This window comes from Enhydra lutris, unplaced genomic scaffold (assembly GCF_002288905.1).
Source record: "Enhydra lutris kenyoni isolate GAN:26980312 unplaced genomic scaffold, ASM228890v2 scaffoldscaffold37, whole genome shotgun sequence".
Classification (NCBI taxonomy): Eukaryota; Metazoa; Chordata; class Mammalia; order Carnivora; family Mustelidae; genus Enhydra; species Enhydra lutris.
The window spans coordinates 26,998,501-27,011,106 of NW_019154121.1; the positions used below are offsets into that span (position 1 = coordinate 26,998,501).

The following is a 12,606-nucleotide window of genomic DNA, read 5'->3' on the forward strand; positions in this document are numbered from 1 at the left end:
TCAGTGTCCTGGGATCGAGTCCCGCATCCGGCTCCCTGCTCAAAGGGGAGTCCGGTTCTCCCTCTGCCTCCTGCTCACCCTGCTGTGCTCTCTGTATCAAATACATAAATAAATAAATAAAATCTTGAAATTGGTTTCGGCTCAGGTGAAGATCTCAGAGTGATGTGATTGAGCTCTGCGTCCGGCTTCCTGCTCGGCTTGGAATCTGCTTGGGATTCTCTCTCTCTCCCTCTGCCCCTGCCCACCCTTCCCCCACACCTTTCTCTCAAACAAACACATCTTTAGAAAACAAAAGAGCAGCAGCGAAGCCCTACTTGAGGAGGTGGTGGGTCTCTGCACTCTCAAGCCTTGAAGGCGGTCCTGGACTCTGAGAGCGCGCTCGGAATACTGAGTTCTGAGCCAGATACGTATGTAGAAATAACCAGCAAGCACATCTGGACACCTTGCGACAGAGCTCTAAGACAGCACAGCAAAGGGCAGATCTTTGAAGAGAGAAGGCTGGTGTCACCCTCCCCGTCCCCCAGGGCAGGACCTCAGGTGTCCTGAGATTCCACAAGGTCCAGCCTGCAGGGACCCAGAAAGAACGGCCCCACCAAGCCACGCCGCCGTTGGATTGGCCGCTGGGCCTGAGCCTCAGTTGCCTAATCTGGGAAAGAGGCAAATAAAGTCCCTCCTGCACAGAGGGGCAGGTCAGAGTGAGCAGTGCGTTGAGGGAGGGGGAGAGACCACGACTGTGATTTGTTTCTTTTCTTTTTCCTTTGATATTTAATGCATTCTCATTGTTTATTCAGGACCACTCCTGACACACCTACATGCCCGCTAGTTCTGTAGTTACTCCATTTCACAGCTGAGCAAGTGGAGTCCCAGACCCAGTCTTAGGCAAACATTTTTTTCAGGGCCCCCGTCTACATAAAATCTGAGACCCCTGAAATCAGTGCCATGGCACCAAGCTTGGGGGGCCCAGGCACGGGTCAGTGATGGTTTGAATCCTCAGCCCGCGGGCTTCCTCACGCATGCCGCTCGCTCTCCTCCACTGCAACTGTAATGGGGCCCGTACACCCCCTGGCCTCCCAGGGCCAGCGGACTCGCTTCTTCAGTATTTCCAACCCAACTCCTGAATAAAGGGACCCAGTCTGGTTCGCGTGGGGCCCAGTGGGGTCCCAGCCCCCTCCAGCAGTTCACAGGGCACAAACCACAAACACAACTATGGGCTAGGGGAGGGGTACTGGGGGGTGCGAAGAGCAATGGGGGGCAGAGGCCTGCGTCCTGGCTTCAGGCCTGTGCTTCTTTCACCTGGTCTGAGTCTCTCTCTCTTTTTTTCCCCCCAGATTTTATTTATTTGACAGAGAGAGAGAGAGAGTGAGAGAGAGAGAGAGAGAGTACAAGCAGTGGGAGCTGCAGGGAGAGGGAGAAGCAGACTCCCTGCTAAGCAGAGAGCCTGCGTGGGGCTTGATCCCAGTTACCCGGGATCATGACCTGAGCTGAAGGCAGACGCTTACTGAGCCACCCAGGCGCCCCTACATGGCATGATTCTTGATGGTGGCTGAGAAGAGGGGAGGGTGAGCTGGTCAGTTGGGGGCAGAAGCGGGACAGGAGGGAGGGGGGCGGATTATGAGGGCACAGTCGGGGTCACTATTGCCACAGCAGCGTCACGGTTAGGATGGGGAGTCTGTGGAGTTCACACTGGGAAAGGGGTTTTGCTTTTGGGTCAAAACTATCTGCCACAGGAGCCCCACCCCAGGGTGGGGGAAAGCTGATGACTGGCACTAGATCTTCCTGTTCAAATCCAGGTGGGCTGCGGACTCTCTCTCTGGGGTGGCCAGTGGGTCCGGGAAGCCTGAAGGACACAACCCCGCAGCTCCACTCAAGGTTGCGTCTGTGGAAACAGAGAAGGGGACTCCCTACATCGGGGCCTCAAATCCCACAGAGCTCCCCCTTCTGAGAGTGTGGGATGTGCATGCTGGGCTTGGGGGCCAGGACACCTGGGTGACCAGGGCACAGTACGCCATCTCGGTCCCTCCCTCCTTCCTTGACACAGCTGAAATGCAGAGCCCAGGGCAGAGAGGCACCCAGTGGTGTCAGCCCCTCCCCCTTTCCTGGGCAGACCTGCTTCCAGATCTCACTCCACACTGAACCCAGAAAACCCCGAGAAGGGACCTCGGAAAGTGAGGGGAGAAGACCCGGAAAGCCTCTCCGGTCACTGGCACCGGGCCTGCGAGCACTCTCACAGCCAGCAGCCGAGAGCGGCCTGCATTGCTGCGCACACCTACCGGGCAGGGGGCTGGCCTCAGGACCCGACCGCTGGCAGGAGCCCCAGAGGGTCAGGAATTGTGGAGGAAGAAACCGGCACAGAGATCTGTGCCTTTATTTGACGCCACGGGGCGACGGCACAAACCTGGCGGGCGGACCACGGCTCCCGCTGTGGCTCAACCACCTGCAGCCGTTACCGGGCCCAGCCGGGCACCGGACCCACGGACGCAGCACGTAAAGTCCGGGTAATCTGAGGTTCAATCACATTGGCAAGTGGCTGCACCTGCTACCTGTTAAAGAAAAATCGTAGGGGGGAGAATGCCTTAACATCGAAAACAAAATTTTTTGGGGCTTGAAATTGGGAAATTTAAATTCTTGTTGCAGAACATCTTAACCCAGCTCAAGAAATGTGCATAATTGGGAACAACCAATTCGGTTCAAATGCTTCTTCATTTTGCAGATGGGAAAAGAGAGGTGGATCCGGGAATGTGGACTGTCCCCCTGGTGACAGAGCAAGGGGGAGAACGTGGGTCCTCGTCCCCAGGCCAGCAGTGAGAGATCTTTATCCCAGGGGCTGCACCCTCCTGAGGGGGAGTCTAGCCAAGCCAGTGTGGCCTCCGGCCGAAGGGCGGCAGCATGACTTTGCACTTGTTAGAGCTCTACCCTGACGGTAGTGCCCACCGCATGCCTGCCCCCAACGCGGATGGCCTGGTGGGACGGCCGTCCATACGTCCCCACATGGGGCTATGTGTTTTGCATTCGTGTGTATGGGAACCGCCTGGGGATCATGGTCAGCTCTGAGAAAATGGGTTCTAGGCTTGGGTCTCAGGAATTTGCTAGGTGACCCCATCAGGTGCGATGCACTGAACGGACGTGTCCCCCTCCAATCCTATACTGAGAGCTGACCTACCAGGTGCCGGTGTTGGGAGGTGCTGGGCTCGTGAGGGCGGAGCTGTGAGGAGTGGGACCAGAGCGCCCTCAGGAAAGAGCTCCCAGGCTCTTCCCCCAGGAGAGGACGTAGCAAGAAGACGGCTGTGTGCAGACCAGGAAGCCTTCTCACCGAACACCGAATCTGCGTGCGCCTTGATCTTGGATGTCCGGCCTGCGGGCATGAGGAATAACACCTTGCTCCAATCCCGCTCGGCTGTGATGTTCTGTCGTGTGGCCCCAACAGACTAGACAGCAGGCCACAGCTCTGGCCTTGAGTTTCCTCCCTTGTCAGTGGGAGAGCTCTGGCCCAGTGTCGTTTGGGATGGCCAACTGGCTTGTTGCCAGACGTGCACGCGTTTCCTCTGCACAATGCCACGGTCGGCGGGGGTGGGGGGGAGTGGTGGCGGGCGGTGCTTAAAATAACAGACATTTGTCCTCTTCTGTCCTGGAGGGCAGAAGTCCAAAATCCTGGTGTGGACAGCCTTGGTTCCTTTTTGGGTTCTGAGGGCGAGTCTGTTCCATGCTTCTGCTTTCTGGTGCGTCTCAGCTCCCCTCCCCTCCCCGCCTCCGTCACCGCACGGCCTTCTTCCCTGCGCGACCTGGGTCTCTGGGTCCAAGTTTCTCCTTAGAAGGACATCAGCCCCTGCTCTGGGCCCCACCTTCGTCTGGTAAGACCTCACTTAACTTGATGACATCTGCAAAGACCTTATTTCCAAGTAAGGCCACGTTCACAGGTACCCAGGAGCCAGACTCCAATATAGCTTTTCGGAGGACACAGTTCCACCCACAGTCCCCAGCGGAGTGGGCATCGGTCACCCCCCACCCCCCAAGATCCTGCAGACACAGGACTCCTGCCTGTGCCCCCGCCCCCCTTTATGTAGGTATCATGGCCTAAGTCAGTTCCTGAACCAGCAGCAGCAGGAGGCCTGGGTACTGGGTAGAAATGAGGATGTCTCGGGCTCCGGCTTGGATCCCCCCAGAATGAGCAGCTCTGGGGTGAGGCCCCTGATTCAGCCGGCCCTTCAGGTGACTCCGAGGTGGGCCCGCGTTGGAGAACTGCCCCCCCGCCCCCAGCTTCAAACGGTTCTGAACACTTTACACCTCACGTAAATGCCCCAGTTCCAGGCACAGAAAAGGTTGTGCCTCGGAATGATTTCGGTTATGGGATCCTAAACCTGCCCACGTCAGAGCTGAGGAATGTAACCTTTCCAGCCGCTCCAGCTGTCCACCCCGGGCTGTCCTCTTCGTCGGCCTTTTAGGGCAAAGTTCGGGACAGCACAACCCACAGCTGGGCCACGTGGAAAGGCCAGGGATTACGGTGTTGATTTACTCGGCTGCTCTGCTCCCCTACAGGCACGGGGGCTGGAAGGGGGAATACAGGGTAAACCTGAACCCGAGGAAGCCGGCGAGTCCGGCAGGACACACTCCCCTGGGAGCAGGGGCCGAGCGGGCCGTTTTGTTCTTGTTCTACGCGGAGAGGCCTGGGCCCTTCTTGGGCAGCAGGAAGAACTGGGTAAAAGGTCTTGATTGCTGAGGCCATAATAATTCCAGAATCTTTTGCTATTTCCTGAGACACTTCATGCCTTAGAGATCCAAGCCAAGGCCGCCTCCTGGGCTGTAACAGAATGTGGGAGCTGGAGGGGCCTTTGGAGCCCGTGTCCTGCGCGCGCGGCTTTCTGCTTGGAGGGTGAATGGAGGTCCGGGCCCTTGCGGGAGCGGCCTGCCCGCAGTCCAGGGCCCTCTCCACGGCGCCGCGACGGGGTCTGACGGAGGCTGAGCTCAGTGGGTCCGGACAGGGGCCTTCAGTGGCGGGCCTGCCCTTCCCTGATGCTCAGGGCAGGAGACCCAGGTGTTCTAGACACCTTGGGCTGGACTGGGATGAAATTTTTTTTTCGGATTTGGTAAACATGCCTGCGAGGTTGCTGGTGATTCTCTGCGTCTTTCTGGGTGTGCAGGCCTGCGGGAATCCCGGAGTCCCCCACAATCCCCAGTGCAGCTGGCCACATGGGGTGGAAGCTCGCGGAGCTTCTCGAAACAGCGGGGCCCAGGCAGTGGGTACAGGTCTCGAGCTGGCATGGGGGCAGCGCGGGATCCTCAAGACTGTGACACCGCATCTGTTAGGGCTTTGGGGACAGCCAAGGTTTTCTCTACTTGTGGCATGACGACAGTCCCTGGCCAAGGGAAGTTTTTTAGAGAAAGGAATCAAGCCCAGAGAGGGGAGTTGCCTGGACAGGCATTAGCTGCAGAGCTGGGACTAGAACAGCTTTGTTCTGAGTCTGAGGCTCCATTTATGTGGGGTTCCCGGTGGGTTTTGGGGTGTAGTGCAAACGAATGGACTAAGGGTTGGGAACGATCTCTAGGCCTCGGGTCCCCCCTCTGGAAATAAGGGTCTGAGTCCACTCGACCTTCCAGTTAACTTCGCAGCGGACTGCCTGCCACGCTAGACGTCATCAACGGCCCAGAAAGATCAGGATGGGTAATGCAGAAGTTTGTCCTCTTGGGAAAGGGGGAGGAGATAGGAACTGGTTCTGGAATCTCCAAAGGAATGTTTTGGAAGGCATCCTGGTTTCCCCACTGGTCCAGCCCTCCTGGAAGCCCCTACTGATATGCACCAAGGTCTTGGGACCCTGGTGTCACCAGGGCGGCCAGATTCTTGGGCCAGAGGCATCGGGCAGGCACGAGCTCTGGAAATGCCAAAGGCAGGGCTGATGAGCTCTGCTCGGGCCACCATGGCCCACGGGAGCCAGAGAGGCTTTCCTAGAGCCCAGGGCTCTCCAAGAACCGTGCCCCTGTGCTTCCCCATCCTCGATAAGTGAAAAGGCCACTGGCATATTCTGGGTCACCCAAATGACTTCCTGAGGACCAAGTACTGCCGCCATCAGAGCCCCAGGCCATTTGCACTGACCCTGGCAGATGGTGCCAGCCCTCCTTGTTAGGAGCCCATAAGGCAGAGGCTCAGGAGGTGATGGAGGCTATCCCAGTGTCCTGTGTGAATGGTGGGGAATTTCAACCACACCGCAATGGACGTGGGCCAAATTCAAAGGAACCGGTCTAGAAGGCAGCCCCCCAGAAGGGCTCATCCAATCAACCGTTCCGCTGCACAGGCCCTGCAGGGACATCCTTGGGAACACTGCCCTAAGGACCTCTGAGAACCCAGGGAGACCACGGGTAAAAACTGTCCCCTGCCCCCAAAATCGACTTCTTCAGAACTCAGGACATGACCTAAGGGCTTGCAACAACGAGGGGGTGTTTATTTACAAAAAGCAACTGCTTCTCAGCACACGTGAGGCTTGGGGCATCGTCACTTGCCTTCTTGCTAGCCCCCCCACACCAGCTCCGAGGTGCCTTGCAAAGCAGCAGCTGCAATTGAATTGAAAAACCAGCACTAGGGCAGCCCCAGAAGAGTCAAGAGGGGGCTGGAGCTCTTTCAAAGCCCCACATTCTGAAAACTCCTCTCATTTGTCATATCCCAAATGGAAGAGGTTCCCTGGAAAACCCCCTCTCCAAGTCTCAGCCTTGTTTGACCTGACCGCCGTTTCCAGGGTCAAAAAACAGGCTGCAGCTATTACTGGACACTGGGGCAAAGAGCAAGCTAATTTAAAAAAAAAGAAAGAAAAAAAAGAAAAGAAAATGTTGGAAGGCAGCATGTTCTTGGGAGCCTAACACAGGGCACACACCCGGCTGCACCTGCTCATGAAAAACCCCAACCAGATGGGGCAGGAAAGGGCCGAAGGAGAAACTCGCTCCACCCAGAACCCTCCTTCCAACAAGACCTTCCTGCAAAGATGAAGAGCAACAAAACCCCCAGAGAATTCAGGGCTGGCACACCTGCTCGTGAGAAATGGGAGGGAGTCTCGGCTGGAAACAAGGTCAGGGGTACAGAGTTCCAAGGTCAGCGGATAACTACAGAGCAGCGGGAAAGTTCTCCACAGGCAAGTACACAAGACAGGGTAAATGTATTTCTTGTAATTTCTTTCTATTTGACTTAAAAGATGACATCATAAAGCAGTAACAAATCTGTTCGTGTTATACAACATATAAAAGTGAAATCCTTAGGACAATACCCCAAACGGGGAGGAGGGCATGAGCCATATCTAGGAGCCAAGTTTTTGTACACTACTGAAACTGGCATTATTCCAAACTAGATAGTTATGAATTAATATGTTCATTATAATTCCTAGGGCAACCACTAAGAAAATCACAAAGAGAATACATGTTGTGACAGATATGGCAAAGTAAACCAATGCACCAGGCAATCGTTTTCAGCAGACCCCGTGCTTGGGGGCGCTGGGGAGTCAAGGTGCCGGGGACAGTTGGATCACTGTGTCCCCTGTGGATGGATCTAGTCTGCCAGCAAACGTGTGGTGCACACAGGACCCCACAGGGATGGGTGGCGACAGGTGCTGTACCGTGTGATAAAGCCAGAGGGCTTGGGACAGACTCGTGGAGGGGAGCCCCACGTGGAGGTGGGGGCTGGGGAGGGCGTTCTGGGCCGAGGGAAGATGAGCACAGAGGTCTCAAAGGAGGGGAGCTGTCTGGGAACCACTGAGGCCAGAGGGACCGGAGCACGGGGGCAGATGAGATTAAGCACGATCATGCAAGGCTTCAAGCACTGGAAGTTTGATTTTCACACGATTATTATTAGATAATTTTGGGGAGGGACATAAAACAATTTAAGCAAGTTGACTCGGTCCGTGGCCTGATGGGTTTGGAGCGCACTGGGATGCACTGGAGGTGGGCTGCATGGAGGGGAGAGAGACAGGATGGCCCCCCACTTCTTAGCTTCAGTATCTAGTGGACAATGGTGTCATTTCCTGAATTGGAGTCTAGGGGAGGCCCAGGTTTCTGAGGAAAACCAAGTATTCAATTTTGACGTAACACATCTGAGAGGCCTTTGAAACATCGAAGAAAAGCCCACAGAAGTCAGGGTGCAGGGGGAAGGTGTGAGCTTTGAAGCCTTCAGGAAAGGTGGTAGTAAAAGCTGTGACTCGGGAAACCAGGGACCAGGGTGCTGGCCGGACGAGGGCCCACTGAAGTCTGGCAGAGAAGGAAACAGCAAAGGAGACTCACGCCTACAGCACACTGGGGGAGACCCCGAGAACATGGTTTCGTGGAAGCAGGGAGAAGGCTTGCCGTCACCAGCCGTGTGCGATGCTGCTGAAAGGCCAAGCAACCAACCAGGAGAACCCACTGGGTGTGCGACAAGGTGATGAGCAGTTGGGGCAAAGGCGCCAGGCCGTCGGCGGCGTGGTGGGGATGTGGTGGTCCAGAGAGGGGTAAGGGGCTGGCCAATCTAGCTTGAGCAAAATTCCATCAGAGTAATTTAAATTTGTAACGTGATTTTGTAATTTATATTTATGGGAGCTGCAAAAGAGTTTATCTTAATAAAGATTTTATTTATTTATTTGAGAGAGAGTGCGAGTGGGGGGAGGAGCAGAGTCGGAAAGAATCGCAAGCAGACTCTGCACTGACTGTGGAGCCTGACTCGGGGCTCGATCTCCCGACCCCGAGATCATGACCTGACCCCAAACCAAGAGTCAGACACTTAACTGACTGAGCCACCCAGGGGCCCCTGCAGAACAGTTCTGACTACATACCTAGTTTTACATTTGCACGTACTGTACTTCAATGAGTCTAAGACATTATGTACCACTAAGAAGAAAAAACACTGTTTCTCTGAACATGATGTTTTTCCATTGATCATGAGACTCATTTTGGATTTCAGAAATGTTAAAACACAAGAAAGAAGGCCTAGAAGTGAGTGATTGAACACAGTATTAAGTAACAAAAAATGTAAGTCAGAATTTCCCCAGAAGCTCACATATCCCATTAGCAGAGAAGACACAAAATGGATTTGGTCACTGACATTAGCCAACTGCTGATGCCTTTAAGATGGTCCTCTCACCTGTACAGAGGGTGGCTGGGAAGCAAATTGTAACATGAGCTTCCCCCCCAGGTACCACCACCCAGCTCCTGTTGGGATCTCGTTGCTGAAGTCTGGAGCCGTAGCACCGCGTCGGGAACACACAACACGCTCAGTAAGTCAATCAACTTGTACGTGGAGGTGATCAACGCACCGGGGAGCAGCACCGGCCCCGCCCTGTGCATCTCCAAGGCTCGAGGCTGGGGGCGGGTTTCCCTGCTGGGTTCATGACACACAACAGTCTCCCTGCATGTTAACTGACATTTAAATAAAAACTGGGGGGAAAAACCCAGTAACCATCGGAGTGCTGGGTGAGCTGCACCACGTAAAGGAACCCCAGGCCACCTCCAGGTAGGGCCAGTCCTTCCAGGATCGCTTGGTGAGAGCTGCGCTTGCTTCCAGCACGACATGCTGCTCCAAGTTCCCACGGACACAGAGATTCTCTTCAGGTTTTCAAAGGCTGCCTGGGCGAAGCGGATCCGGATTTGACACGGTCCCACACGGGGGACCCATCCAGAACACGAGGCCTAAGACTGAACCCCGTTAATGAGTAACAATACTGTGCTGCCGAAGATAAATTGTTCTGAGTATTTGAAAAACTGTATTTGATTAATAAAGTCAATGATAACGTTTGCTTCGCAGTCAGAACCGGCTCCGGGCACCGTCACTGGGCAAAGGAAACCCTCCCTCCTCCCCCTTGCTGGTCCCTGTGGAGCGGGAGGGGTGCGGTCGGGGTCTGAAGGAGGTTCTCAAACCTCCCCCTGCCCCCCGCCACAACGCTTACTGGCAACATTCCCCGTCCCCATCGGTGTTGTGGGATCTGAATCAGATCCTGTCTGTGGGGACATCAGGCCAGGCCTGAGGAGAAACAGGAAGTGACTCGTAACTTCTCCTTGTCTTCAAGTGGCTGATGGGCGAGCCGCGCGGTAAGGAGAAGGCTCTGCTCGAGGTGGGGGCTTTGAGGGTGCAGGGAACAGTCACTATTGGGGACTAATGCTCCTCATAGACCCTCCAAGGCCGCTCAGCCGGGGTCCACGGACAGCCAGCCCGGTTCTGGCACTCTGCCAGCTGTCCCCGGCCCTGCCGCCCACGGCCACACCCTCCCTGAGGCAGGGCAAGAGTCCCTCCAGGGGACCCTGTTTTCTTTTTTAAAGGCCACACTGAGTAGCTAGAGGGGTTAAGGTTTGCAGCTATTTTATTTACAAGTATACATTTAACACAATGAAATAAACACTGATATATGGAAGCCTAGTTAATAGTAGTGTAACAATATGTATCATTTTGATGATTACATTATTTTAAACAACAAACTACACTGAAAAATTAATGCCGATAAAATTCTTGGTCATAATATTATTAAGAAATACAATATATAAATTGAAAATATGATTGCTTAAAATTTGAAAATGGAAGTGAACTCATTTGGACAGAGTCAGAGTTTAACATAATCTGAAAGGGGTGCGGGGCAGGAAAAAGCTCTGACCCAAATGAAATCTTTCAGGTTAACAGAAGGAAAAAGAAGCTGAGTTTATCTTAAAGGAGAATGGGCAGTCGGCTTCTCCCCGCAGGATCGACTCCCAGTGTCCTCTCCCTCCACGGCGCGATTACATCACCGAGCAGGACGACTTTCCTTGTGAAGCGGCCCCATCAATTTTCTCTGCCTCCAAAATTATCCTTCTAAAAACGTCAACGGCCGTCTGCAAATCAAAGAGAAAGCTAGACCGCATTAGTCTTTAAAAGTGGAACCCTGACGAACACTCCTACTGCCGGCAGGACTGAAGGCGGCCGCCCCACCCGCCGGCAGGTGGAGGGGCCGGTTTGGGGGCCCCAGGACTCCCTCTCTGCCCCCCCACCCCCGACACCACCTGACTTAAGAACTAACCTCGCATCACACGCTTCTGACCCATTTTCACCAGTTACTGTAGGCAGCCCAAGGAGCACCCCCCACCCCAAGACAGTGCCTCTGGAATTTCGGGGTCTGCCATGAGCACCCCCTCACCTGTCGGGCCTCATTCCCGTCAGAACGCTGCTTTCGCTGTACCCCTTTCCCCGGTTTGGGCGGGTCCCCTCGTCACAGCCCTGAGCCACGGGACCGACAGCAGGACAGGCGCTCTCCCTGCTTGTCGCCAACCCCCCCGGACCTGTGCCTCCCACTTCCTTCAAACTCTCGGCTTCAACTCTTAGCAGCTACCTTCGAGCCACACACAAACCCCGAGTCATTTCCCCTCTTTCCTCCGGAGCAGTGGCACCGTCTCCAACATCGCGCTCAGCCCCGTGACGGGTCTTTCTTGACTGCGGCCTCTCAGCCCCGCGGGCAGCCCCATGAGCCCTTCCCGAGGAGTCTCTGGTATTCTGGGCAGGGAATCCCCTCTTAGGCTGAACACCTGTCCCTGGTGATAATCAAAAAATGTCCCCGTTCTCCAAAGCCTCGAGGGGCAGCACCTAGATCTCGTCAATACCAACGGCGACCCCTCCCTCACCCAATGTCAAGGACCCGCCATACCCACCTTCCTTCTCTCTCATTCCCTCCCCACCTCAATACCCCAAACTCCACAGTTCTCAGCCCTGCAGGCAACAGCTTCCTTTGTCCGAGGACACTTCTCTGTCCTTTAACCACTTCACATCAAGGTCCCTGGCTTCAGCAAGGTTTCCTCCTTTCACATGATCAGAAAAACAAGTTGTTCATTTCACTATACAAAAAACCAGAAATGTCTGGGAAAACACGTGCCAAACTCTCACCAAGAAAACCGTGTGCCTGGAATCTGGCTTTCTGGATAAATCTCAGAATTCTCCTTGATTATCTATGTGATTTGGCTCTGCCTAAGTCTGCTCTCCTTTGTCTCGCTGCTAAGATACAGCTGCAGGCCTCCGCAGAGCAAGCCGGACCCGCAGGCACATCCCACAGCTCAGAGTGCAGGACCCTCACCGCCGAGCACCGTTAACAAAGCCCATTGAATCCGTGTGACTTAGGGAAGTCGTACGACAACCTATACTTGCAAAACGATCAATAAAATATCTGAGTTCACACAGACTGGTCTCTGATCACATGACCACTGGTGTCGAGTGTGCGCGCGCACATGTCTTTACTACACAAATTCCCTGCTCTGTAGGAACAGCAGCAAGTGCTCGGGCGCGTGTGTGGGTTAGACTCCCTTACATGCCTCTGACATAAGGGATTAGAATTACTTGGTTTCCCCCTCTTTGGGTGGGGAGAGACTCGCCAGGCTTGGGGTCTCCTGACTCCCTTCTGCACAACTCCAAGACCAGGTCATGAGACGCGTGACAGAGAGCAGAGACATCTCTAGACACGCCTTTGAGAGGACTGCCCAGGCCATCAGTGTCCCAAGAACTGCGTGTCACCGCTGTATTTTACCTGATTTGGGTACAGGGATCTTTTCACCTTAAAGGATTCGTTTTCTAACGAGGAACTTGCTGATCTGAGGGCAGTGCGAGAGCAGAACAGACGACGGTGCACCACCCCATCTTTGAGCTTATCTGGCTGG

The 12,606-nt window shown here is 54.7% G+C and overlaps 1 protein-coding gene across 1 annotated transcript in view; it reads right to left on the reverse strand.

Annotated features, from left to right (window-relative positions):
• Positions 1-10,272: 10,272 nt before the first annotated feature.
• Positions 10,273-12,606, reverse strand: part of LOC111154404 (Ras homolog, mTORC1 binding) — a 43,271-nt gene continuing 40,937 nt past the window's right edge. Inside the window, exon 8 of the mRNA XM_022513963.1 lies at positions 10,273-10,800. Within this exon, the coding sequence (XP_022369671.1) occupies positions 10,708-10,800 (93 nt within the window). The 3' untranslated portion in view covers positions 10,273-10,707. The remainder of the gene's footprint in view (positions 10,801-12,606) is intronic.